Below are 12,355 nucleotides of genomic sequence, written 5' to 3'. Positions count from 1 at the left end.
AGCAGGACAGGAAAATGGTCCAATTCACACGCTTATCAAGAGAACATCAGAGGAAGGCCCTAAAAATTGTCAGACTCCAGCCACCCTAGTCATAGACTGTTCTCTCTGCTAGRGCATGGCAAGCGGTACCAGAGCGCCAAGTCTAGGTCCAAGAGGCTCTTAAATAGATTCTACCCCCAGGGCTTAAGACTCCTGAACAGCAAATCAAATGGCTACCCTGACTACCCTGACTATTGATTTGAACATCCCTGGTCATCCCTAATGTCTCTGATCTGGCAGACTCACTAAATACACATGCTTCATTTGTAAATGATGTCTGAGTATTGGAATGTGCCCCTGGTTATCCGCAAATAAAATAAAAAACAAGAAAATAGTGCCGTCTGGTTTGCTTAATATAAGGATTTTTTTTCTTTATTTATACTTTTGATACTTACGTAAGTATATTTAAAACCAAATACTTTTAGACATTTACTGAAATGGAATTTTACTGGTGACTTTCACTTTTACTGTAGTCATTGTCTATTAAGGTATCTTTACTTTTACTCAAGTATGACAATTGGGTACTTTTCCCACCACTGGTATATGCACAAAAATCCTTATCAAGATTATTTAAGAAGACGGAGTGTAAACACGAAAACCTCATCCTCTCACTGGTCCCAAGTAAGTTACATCAGTCTAAAGTTCTGCTAAGTAAGATAATACAGATGAGATTCCATAAAGCATAACATAAGCATAAAGATGTGTTACTCTTAATTTTAAATAGACGCTCCAATGTTAAATGACATACTGTAGCATAAGCAAATGCAAATGGATTTGGGCATAAAATAAGGAAAACATTCCTACATAGCAGAGGCTCTTAAAAATATCATTTTTGAATTCCCATCTGAAATATGCTGCAACATCAAAGTGTGAGTGGGCGGGAAATTAAATGGCTCATAAAAAATAATAGTAGAGTTGATATCTTTGCTAATTGGGATCTATGGCATCTCGGTCAAAGGCCCTAAGTAGTGAGTCAGGGGAAACATTTTTAGCGGATAAAGAGAAATCATGTAGTGTAAAACATTTTGAGTTTCCCAGAAATTAATGTCTGGTAAAAGATAGATTGACTTCTACCACTATTACTGCTACTATTACAACTACTATTACTATTAAGTATGAACCAATAATATTGATAAATTATATTGAATTAGACTGGGAAATTGTGTCAATGTAATCCCAGTCCTGACACGAATATCAGAGGAACAGTAGGGCCTATAAGCATTAATGCATTATGTGCAGCACAGATGTTTAATAAGGAGGTCTCACAATTGAAAAGCACAGACGTGTCCCTGAGTGTTTATTGAACCTGACCGTCCACTCTGACTAATAAAGCCCATTCCCTGAAGGCCTGAAGGCCTGACCAGTCTGTGTCTCTCTCTGTCAAGGCTGCAGCTTAATAGGCTTCTGAACACTAGAGGGCTCTCACTGTTACTCTGTTTCACTGAGACACTACACTGCAGACCTATTCTGCTAGTGCACAGGCCTATATCTCACATTAAACATGGAGCGCTCTATATCATAATCTACAGCATTACCAGTAACAATGGAAGTTGTGGTTAAGTTAGCAGTGGCAGTAGTTTATCTGTTGTTTTACCCTTCAGCTACTGTTTCCATGCGACAATAGCTTTGCATGAAGCAAGAATGCAATACTATCCCTTGTGTGTTGCATTGTATGAGTACAGCGACTATTTCAGCCTTAGTCAAGCAAATAGAGTGCCCTTTCAGTGAAAACATGCTCTATGACAATATAATTATGCATACACCTTTTGTTGTAGCCTGCTCATATTACCCACATCTAGGTTTTTCAAAGAAGACCATTTTTCTTTTGATAATAATTGTTTATGTTATTTTGATGAAGGACTTCAAGCAACACAATACAAGAAATCTTGTTTTCTCTCCATCATTTCAGCACCTCTGGCTGCAAATTATTGAGAGTGAGTAACCTTTCTTCTGAAGCAAACAGTGCTTTTAGTCAAAGGAAAGTGTTGCTTAGACATTAATAAGCATTTTAAGGAAATTGTCTGTATAAACACATTTCTACATGATCAGCTATAACTGAGGCAAAACACGGCAGTAAGCCCACATTATCGAAAATACAAATGTGTCCCTGGACATGGTTTCCATTAAATTAAAAAGTATAAGTATTTGGCTAAATGCATTTTCACCATACATGCTGCAAATTTACAAAGTACATTTCTCACAGCTTCTCGCGACTTACCTGTTTGGGTATCAGATGACCGTGCAGGCCTGCCTAAATGAATAGCGGGTTAATTGATATATTTAATTTCACTATTGGAATGGATGGGAGGAGGAAAAGCCAACAACAAATGCTTTGTGAGCTCATATAACTGGATTGAAGCAACTAATTGAAGTCCATTTGTTTCCATTGCTTTGTTCGACTGAAGACAGTGTATGATACAGATACACTATATACACACAAGTATGTGGACACCCCTTCAAATTTGTGGATTTTCCTATTTCCACCATACCCGTTGCTGACAGGTATATAAAAACGAGCACACAACCATGCAATCTCCATAGACAAACTGGCAGTAGAATGGCCTTACTGAAGTGCTCAGTGACTTTCAACTTGGCACCATCATAGGATGCCACCATTTCAATAAGTCAGTTAGTCAAATTTCTGCCCTGCTAGAGCTGCCCCGGGCAACTGTAAGTGCTGTTATTGTGAAGTGGAAATGTGGTAGGCCACACAAGCTCACAGTATGGGAAGCCGAGTGCTGAAGTGCGTAGCTCGTAAAAAATTGTCTGTCCTCGGTTGCAACACTCACTACCAAGTTCCAAACTGCCTCAGGAAGCAACGTCAGGACAATAACTGTTTTTTAGGGAGCTTCGTGAAATGGGTTTCCATGGCCGAGCAGCCGCACACAAGCCTTAGATCACCATGCACAATGCCAAGCATCAGCTGGAGTGGTGTAAAGCTCGCCGACATTCATTGGACTCTGGAGCAGTGGAAACGCGTTCTCTGGAGTGATGAATCACGCCTTACCATCTGGCAGTCCGACGGACGAATCTGGCTTTGGCGGATGCCAGGAGAACGCTACCTGCCCCACTGTATAGTGCCAACTGTAAAGGTTGGTGGAGGAGGACTAATGGTCTGGGGCTGTTTTTCATAGTTCGAGCCAGGCCCCTTAATTCCAGTGAATTGAACGCTACAGCATACATGACATTCTAGATGATTCGGTGCTTCCAAACAGGCCTAATTGCCCAACATCAGTGCCCCACCTCACTAATGCTCTTGAAGCAAGTCCAGAAAGCAATGTTTCAACATCTAGTGGAAAGCCTTCCCAGAAGAGTGGAGGCTGTTATAGCAGCAAAGGGGTCCAACTAATTAATGTCTATGATTTTGGGAATGAGATTTTCGACGAGCTGGTGTCCACATACTTTTGGTCATGTAGTGTATCTTTGAAACAATATTCTACCACCGACCCGACCATAAACGTTGTGTAGTGTCTGAGCGCGTGCATTAATTTCCGAGGCTGTTGACCTGTCTCTTCATCAGTCCAATGAGCGCGGCAAAAGGGGAGGCTCTTCACACCGAACATTTCTCCTCCATCTCCTCACTTTTCTAGTCAGCAAGCAAGCCTGTCGGAGCTACAATAAGTAGTGCCACTGCGGGGTTACTAAACTGTAAGGATTTCCACCGTGTCTTCACACTTTTTGTTATATTTTTTCATTTGTAAACGTCTCTCCTCGAATGAAAAGAGAAACGCAATTGCAATGCTTTTAATCCATTTTTTGAAAGGGTAAAATGGTGCAAGCACAAGGATGCGAGATACTGTAGTAAGTAAGAAGGAAAATATATTAACAGGTGCATGAAAATGTTTGGGAAAGAACGGGGCTTTTGTTTGATCTTCTATTGCATGTTTGCATATCGTTCTGCATATCAAAACCACCCAGAGATTAGCTTGTGGATGAGGACACTACAATGAGTCGAAAGAAAGATTGACAAATGACCGGCTAACTATCTATGTGAAAACTATTTAGGAAGTGCAGCTTTCCAATGTCGTAGTCTATTTTCAGCTCCGTGTATTTTTCTCTCTCTTCGATGGATAGAAAAGGAAACTACATTTGTTGAATGCTTAACTTCCAGGCAGTGCAGTTGAGACGACGTGCTGTCCATTTGCAGTGAGGCGATAGTATGTAAGTAGTTTAACTTAGCAACTTGTCTTCGTTTTTTGTGTGGTTGCCAACCATTTCAAATGAATGAGAAAATCATACATTGTTGACCAGGCGTTATGTTGTCACTGGACATTTATTCTGAATTACTTATTGCCTACGTGTTGTAGTCTATTTTGTTTCTCGACGATGCAGGCTACGTGTAGGCTAGAACGGTAGTTGTAGCCCCACGTTACCTCATGTGGCGCTATCCACTCTGAGTGGTGCTGAAACCGGCCGGCAACGAGCTAATACGGCACCGGTCTTCATGTAATTCAATGAGGGTTTCAGTCATCTTTAATAAGGATAATTTCAATGTTTGGATGTTTATGATGTTTCTATTCCTTTATTCCTTAATTCCAATAACAGCAAGTGAACGTGATTAGGCAGCAGTCATACAGATGCATTGTTAGGCTTCTGGGGTGAATAATTAACATAGCCATAGCATGTTTCAATGTAAACTTGCCATGTCGTCCACATTGAAACATGCTATGGCTATATATATATATATATATATATATGTGTGTATACTTATATTATATATATATATATTATATATATATATATATATATATATATATATATATATATATATATATATATACACATTCAACTGTAATAATCACGTTGACTATTTTCAATTATTATTTGGCACGGAGTATGTTGTCATGTTTTGCTTGGCACTAACAGTAGGTATTTGAAATCCATCCAGTTCATAGAGGGATTATGTCTGTCTACTGTCTGTGAAAAGTCGGTGTTTGCCTCAGCCTTGCTTTTATGCCTGACTGGTTTATCACAGTTTATTTGAGTAATATCTAATAGCTATGTCGTACACAAGCCTTTATCAAGAAATCCTTATGAACTCCAATGCTGTCACTGCTGTCTTTTGTCTTGAACAACTTTGATAGATAGAGAGACCGTTTTCGAGTGTGTGCATTTGCCCGTGGGATTTTACAATTATTTTATTAATGAGGAGAATGATTGGTCGTTTCCCATTTCATATTGTTTCATCTCAATTGACATAATGTGGAAGATTCCCTCATTGGTCTGTATAGGCTATTTAAAATCCTATGAATTCTATTATTGCAGGACTCAAATTGGCATCTGTATGCACATTGCAACATGCCACTCTTTTACTTTTTCTAGTAAATTATCATCAAGTTCTGTAGACATTTCTTGTATATTAGATTTAAGTACCATGAATGGTATATTTGTAAAACAGTTTATGTACCACAATGTTAACACTGATTTCTCTCCTTACAGCCAAAATAATAGTTGATTTTCATTCAATCACTGTTTGTATAGAAGTAGTAGATGAGTTGATAAGGAAGATTATATCATATTACTCCAGGCATGATCTCATCAGGGATATAAGTACTTACTGAATAGAATACCTGCTCTGATCTTTTCAAGCCTCAATTACAGTTATATGTGGGACATTTGATTCATATGGCTAAGGTATTTGATGAAAAGCATATTAGTAAATGCCTTTTATCCACAGTAATATGAAAACAATTATCATAACCAACATGTAATTGCTCAAAATCTTTCAAGGATAATCTCCAGAACATCAGATTAAAGATAGGCAATCTCATGTATCAGACTAGACCAGATGTATAAGACCAGAGACACAATAATTTACCCTACATTGTAGCAGTCTGATATGAGCACAGGATCACACAGGGCAATGCTTGCTGCTGCTTTATACCATTTGTAATGAAGAGGACTGACTCTTCAGCTCTTCCTGCTCCTGTCATTTTCTTTGATTAGTAAATGGTTGATTTCATTGTTATCATCCATTGATTATCATAAACTAACTCTAGTGATTGTTTGTATGAGTTAAATATTAAATATTGCTTTAAAAGTCAGGTACCAATGATCTAAAGTGAGGACCTTGATTTGCTCTCTCAGGTTCCTTCCTTTGAATACTGGAGTTGCCTTGTAATTTATACGATTAAAAGAGATCACCTCTGTTTTCTCCCTTTTAGATCGTTCACACTGCTGGAACACCAAATGGATGGTGTATTGAGTAGGACATCCCCTCACCATTTGCAATGGAGGCAAATGAAGCCATGTGAGTGACCTTTATCGCACAATGAATTCAAGCTCTGACGCTCAAAGCAGGAAGAAGTAACATTTGTTCATCATCTAAGGGAGAGCTGTTGATCTTGGGAAAACAAGTGTCATAACAATGCCCAAACGGTCCGAGGAGATGCTGACAGACGTGTGGACTTCCTTGTTGCTTGTGTGGATTACGTGTGTTCCTTATACATCCATGACCCCCATCATCAGCCAGTCCAAAAGTTTACAAACTGGTTCCACTGCAATCCTACGTGGCCTCGTCGAAGGACAAAGAATACTTAGTCGAGCCAAGAGAGGATGGGTTTGGAATCAAATGTTTGTGTTGGAGGAGTTCTCTGGACCAGATCCAATTCTAGTTGGCAGGGTGAGTACTGTAATTGTCAGCTGTATATTAAGCTTGCTTATCGTGTAGAAACATTAATTCAGCCATTTAAATGCTCCACAATTTTTTTTCAACATTTTTGTGGGCTAGTTTTAGAGCTGGAGAGAGAGAGACAGACATTGGCCTGATCTCATGCAGGGTTTTGGAGAGAACAAATAAATCCACAGCTACCAAATTCTGRGCTGAGGATTTTTGTGTAGTGTCCCTGAAATATGGAATAACAGAGTGAAAATGAATAACTAATGATGTGTTACATTGCAGTGGAATGACCTACAGTACAACCATATATACAGTAGATATATCTACGCATTGTTTTATTCTATCCTTTCTTTTCTATTTTGTGTTTTCTTTCGTTTGTTGACCAGGGTATTGGGTGTGGTTTTCCTTTGAAGTATTTGTCATAGGAACACAAGGATAAAAAGGGGGAATTTTTGCAACATTTCATTGTTGAGCATTTGAAAGAACCCTATAATCCAAAGGATGAGGGACACCTGGTACCTGGCCTGTGTAGACGTGGCAGGGCCAAGGCTCAGGGCCCAGGGCCCAGTGAGGGTTGTTGACGAGGCAGGCCAAAGCAGCTTGTTCACAGCTCATTGCAAGAACGCACCTGGGGAGTCTCAACCTGGCAGCTACCACCTCTGACCATTACCCAACCACTCTGGCACATGCAACAGAATATGCCATCAAGGATAATATTTGACCCCACAGTAGCATGACTTACACATACCGTACTGCAGCTGTTTATCGATTTATTGATGAGGTGATTTCTTGCTGTATATTTTGTACCTTAATGCTGTCATGACATTTACTACTAGTAGTTGGGGGCATGCTGAAATGACAAGGCAGCTATTATATTGTTTGAATGATTGCTGCACCTATATCTCAATCCCTATCCCACCATTGCAATATGAAAAACACATAGTTTCATGTTCAATCATTGCCAAACATAACAGCGATAAAGAAGGAATTCATGCTGATCATAATTAATAGCACAATGGTACTATAAAGCAAGGGCTTCATGGTTAGGTAGAAGTCTCTAAATATTCATGAGGTGGAAAATGAAGCCCTACAGTACTGTCTGAAAGCCTAAAGTTTGGCAGGATGTCACCTAATTTAGCACTCTAACTTGATTTCTTTGGGGGATTATTGTCACATGGGTATATCAATAAATCACATGCTCAAATGCGGTGTTTACACCTGTGTTTTCCAAATACCATACAAACACAAACACATAGATAAGTGCAACATTCATATTTCACGAGTTTCAATTAAACAGCCTCTGTCGGATCCTCTAATGGCTCTTCGTAACCCTGTAATGATCTCCAAGGTGTATCTTTGAATTAGATTGATGCAGCTTTTGGCATGCATATAGAGTTGGTCACACTGCTGGAGAGAATTGCCAGGAGGGTTCACGGCAAATAAGGATAGCACTCAAATCTGTTTAGTTTTAGGTGTGCATGAAGCCTCTGTTCTTAGTCGGGGATTGTTTTAAGCATATTTAGCCGTTCTCACTCAAAATAATTAGCATGTGTAGGCTGAAGGACATTGCAAGGATTGTAGGAGTTAGTTTGGTTGAGGATGGATTTGTCTCGCGTTTGAGAGACAGTGTTGATGAGTTGCATTATTATTCACAAGGTTAAGTACTCATGAGCATGGCTGGCAGAGCAAAGATAAATTCAATGTTGCAGTAAGATACAGGTGTAGGATCTTAATTTGATCACCCTGTTGTTGCACGAAATGTCCTGCATAGCAAGAAATGCTAACCAGTAGTGTATTCAAGGTTTAAAAGGCTTATAACATTTTTTGATTTCCTCACGAAAAATGTATCAACCTCAACAAAAATGTCCATTAATTTTAATCCACACATTAAAACCTGTMGCTGCAGGATTATTTTCCTGCTGTGAGAAACTGGTCAAATTAAGATCCTACACCTGTATGATATCTCTCTCTTTCCCTCTCTCTCACTCTTACTCTGGCTCTCTCTTTCTCATGCTTAATTAAAAAATGAATCAAATGGAAGTGGGAGGTGTGATTCAGATCTCAGTTTTTCAGTGCAGCCTGTGGTTGTGGGTTGATTATTGAGGAACCCCAGGCCAAGATTAGACTCATTCCATCCTTTACATTTTATTGTGCGGCACTCTGATGTTTAATTATACATAGATCTCCTGTCTTTTCAGCGACCAAGATCCCCTTGAGTTCCTGCTGGCATTGGAAGGAGACTATTAGCATAAATGTAAAAGTGAGCGGTGTGGGAGTGTGAGATGGTCACAATGCGTGACAGCGTCATCCTTGCTGTTCTTTACAGCACCGCCATTCTGACATTGTGATTCACTGAGCTGGATCTGCGTTACCCTGTGTCACTCCCATTTGAAGGGAATGCAGTACCTGTAAAACTGAAGCTGACGAGACAACTGTAAAAGCTTGTTGCTCCAATGTAGAAGTGGGGTGCGGAGGATTTTAAGATTAACCCTGACTGAGCAATGTCTCCAAAATAACGACTCATTAAGAGCAATGTGAGTGCAGGTGGGAGATTTGATTTGTAGAACGTCGTATTAACGCCATAAAGTGTATATTCTGGCATGACGTTTTAGTTTTTCTTTTTTTTTGTAATTTTACTAAATCTTTCTCAGACTACTGTCTGAACTTCTCACAAATCCTAGTCTAAGCCAGGATAGTACGTTTTCATGATGACTTTTTCTACTTTTCATCCTTAGATTTAACGCTCTGTGAGTTTAACTCTCTATGAGTTTAATCATTTAATGTTTAATGTTACAAATTGCACATTCATTTTAATCCACCAAACCAAACATTACACTGAAAGGAGAGCTAAATTAGATTCTGTTTGTAAAGTGTCAAATTGATTATAGTCTGTGTTACAGTGTGCTGTATCTCACATAGCACTGATGCAACTTTCATTTTCCTTTTCTTTTGATCTCATGTCTTTGAATGTTTTTAAGAATGGATAAGAATGGACTCCATTGTGGTGCAGATGTATCCAAATGAAACAAATCCTGACTGATCCTGTTTCTTATTGTCCGATGCTTTTATCTCTGATACAATTGTATGTGTTTTGCACAAAGAGAATTGATAATAAGCCATTAATATTCAACAATTCATACTGAACTACAAGATGGTGAGGACTGACAGTAATAAAGAGATTGGGTTTGATTATTAATGCAGAAAATTAACATTTTATATATTTTCTTTCGGAAGAAGATGTTTCCTTTTGCTGTGCAAAACAAGATATCTGAAACCATAAGATGGATAGCATGCAAGGCCTGCAAAAGTGTGGGCTTGGATATAGATCCCGTATCTCACATCCCTACTACCTTTTCTTTGTTTAGCAACTGATTTGATTAATATCACCCATATTTTGATGCTAACTGTTTTATCCACAGCTTCTCACCATCACTATAATTTCGAAATATTGTCATAGAATATTTCACTAAGTGGCAATAACTCTTAGTGCACTGCTCCTCACAGGTGAAAAGACACTCATCAGGTATCCAGTCAAGTCCAAGATGTTTGTTTATTCCATAAGAGTACCAAGGAGCTGACTGAAGTTATACTCCTATTCACCTGTCAGTTGGCTCTCTACTTCTGTATGATAGGGCTTGTAAAGTGAGAGGGACTCTTGAGTCCTGGAAAGCTTGTCCTCAGCGGCGATGGAGTGGGGGGTGACAGTGTTCAAGTTTCGTCGTATTCGACTTCAATAATGCGTGGCGGCAAGCTCTCTCTGGGCGTTGGTGCTGCTACAGACAACTTCCTCCTCGGAGCTTCCTGACGAGGGTTTTTTAGTAGATCAAATTTAACCCTGCCAAAGTAAACTGTGATCTGAGAAGATCTCACGCGTTTCCCTGCATTTGCTTAGGTTAGGACGGAGTCAGTGCAGATTCTAGTGGATATCGAGCTTCGCCCTTGATTGAAGGCTTCGGAGTGGGAGTTAACACGAGTATTACTCCTCATTAATGAACGCTAATGTGGAGACCGAATTGATAGGTATTGGCTACAGAATCAGTCTAACTATAACGTTTATAACAAATATTTTCTCCTTGTATGTCTCTCTGCTGTGGGTTATCTTACTCTGTTACTGCTAGTATATATCATGGAAGCCTTTATATCATTGGAACATGAGCCCAGTCCCCCATTCCATTTCTACAGTGACTGTAATAAAACACCAGGCCCCAGCATTGAGTCTGATTGAGCTGTGGGATCACATTATTGCTTCCTTGGAAGAGGCTGACAGGTTGTCTATTGCTCTGTGTTGTCGTTTTGCTCCCCATTAACAAGGTGTATGTGTGTGGTGTGGAGGGGCACAGGGACAAAACCAAAAATGAGTAGGAAGTATAATCTAAAACACCACGGTCATGATATGAGTGCAATTGCAAAAGTCCCATTGCAATTGCTTTTGACCAGGTGTTGTATCATTAAAAATGCCATACCATGCAGGATTTAAATAAATGCCGGCGTTCTATTTCTCTTCATGCTCCCTTCTCTTGGTCCTCTCTGGTCATTTCCTCCTCTTCTCTCTCCTCTCTCTCCTCCTCTCTCTCTCTTCTTCCTCTCTCTCTCTCTCTCTCTCTCTCTCTCTCTTCTCTCTCTCTCCTCTCTCTCTCTCTCTCTCTCTCTCTCTCTCTCTCTCTCTCTCTCCTCTCTCTCTCTCTCTCTCTCTTCTCTCTCTCTCTCTCTCTCTCTCTCTCTCTGTTCTCTTCTCTCTCTCTCTCTCTCTTTCTTTCTTTCTTTCTTCTCTTCTCTTTCTCCTCTCTCTCTCTGTTCTCTTCTTTCTTTCTCTGTCTCTCTGTGTCTCTCTGTGTCTCTCTCTCTCTTCTTCTCCTCTCTCTCTCTCCTCTCTCTCTCTCTTTCTCTTTCTTTCTCTTTCTTTCTCTTCTCTCTCTTCTTGTCCCTTCTTCTTTCTCTCCTCTCTCTCTCTTCTGTCTCTCTCTCTCTCTTCTTTCTCTCTCTCTCTGTCTGTCTCTTCTTTCTCTGTCTCTCTCTCGTCTCTCACCTCTCTCTCTCTCTTTCTTTCTCTCTCTCTCTCTGTCTCTCGCTCGCTCTTTCTTTCTTTCTCTCTTTCTCTCTGTCTCTCGTTCTCAGATACACTACCATGCACACCTACACCTTGTTTCATGGCAATAACACTGAGATGGTGCCTGTGTAAATCACATACAGTACGTGCACATACACACACATACTCTATTTCCTCTCTCATTGTTACCTTTTGGCTGACTGTGAGATTGCACAATGAACAGCATGCATATATCGTCAGGCAAGATGTAGGAAGCAGGAGATGCCAAAATCCCTCAGACACAGTGATATATACTCTTAAGGTCATATATTATATAGAGTGAGACAATTGTTCCATATGCATGCATCAAATATTACAGTACATGCATACAGTGTCCAAGTCTGTTGCCACAGAAACCCTGACTATATGACAAGGTAGCCATTGTTCACACCAAGGTGCTGGGTTAGTGAGTGTATGATCAGATTCATACAGCTACTTATGGGTATTTTCAGGATTTAMCCAGATTCATAATAAATGGGTATTTTATGATATAACCTTGGAAAGGCTTGCAGTGATTAGCGCTCCCATGTCAGTGTTAGCGAGCTGATATGTGGTATTAACCTCTCCTCTAGCGACTGCCGGCTCTGCTTCCTGCATCCTGGCCTCGGCTC

General features: G+C 39.9%; 1 protein-coding gene across 1 annotated transcript in view; it reads left to right on the top strand.

Annotated features, from left to right (window-relative positions):
• The first annotated feature begins 3,580 nt into the window (after positions 1 to 3,580).
• The window catches only part of LOC111974417 (cadherin-8), an 88,160-nt gene continuing 79,385 nt past the window's right edge, over positions 3,581 to 12,355 (top strand). Inside the window, exons 1-2 of the mRNA XM_070447377.1 lie at positions 3,581 to 3,840; positions 6,204 to 6,661. Of these exons, the coding sequence (XP_070303478.1) occupies positions 6,407 to 6,661 (255 nt within the window). The 5' untranslated portion in view covers positions 3,581 to 3,840; positions 6,204 to 6,406. The remainder of the gene's footprint in view (positions 3,841 to 6,203; positions 6,662 to 12,355) is intronic.

Source organism: Salvelinus sp. IW2-2015, linkage group LG15 (genome assembly GCF_002910315.2).
Source record: "Salvelinus sp. IW2-2015 linkage group LG15, ASM291031v2, whole genome shotgun sequence".
NCBI classification, from domain to species: domain Eukaryota; kingdom Metazoa; phylum Chordata; class Actinopteri; order Salmoniformes; family Salmonidae; genus Salvelinus; species Salvelinus sp. IW2-2015.
Note: the sequence above shows the minus strand (reverse complement) of the source record. Positions and strands in the feature narration are given on the sequence as shown.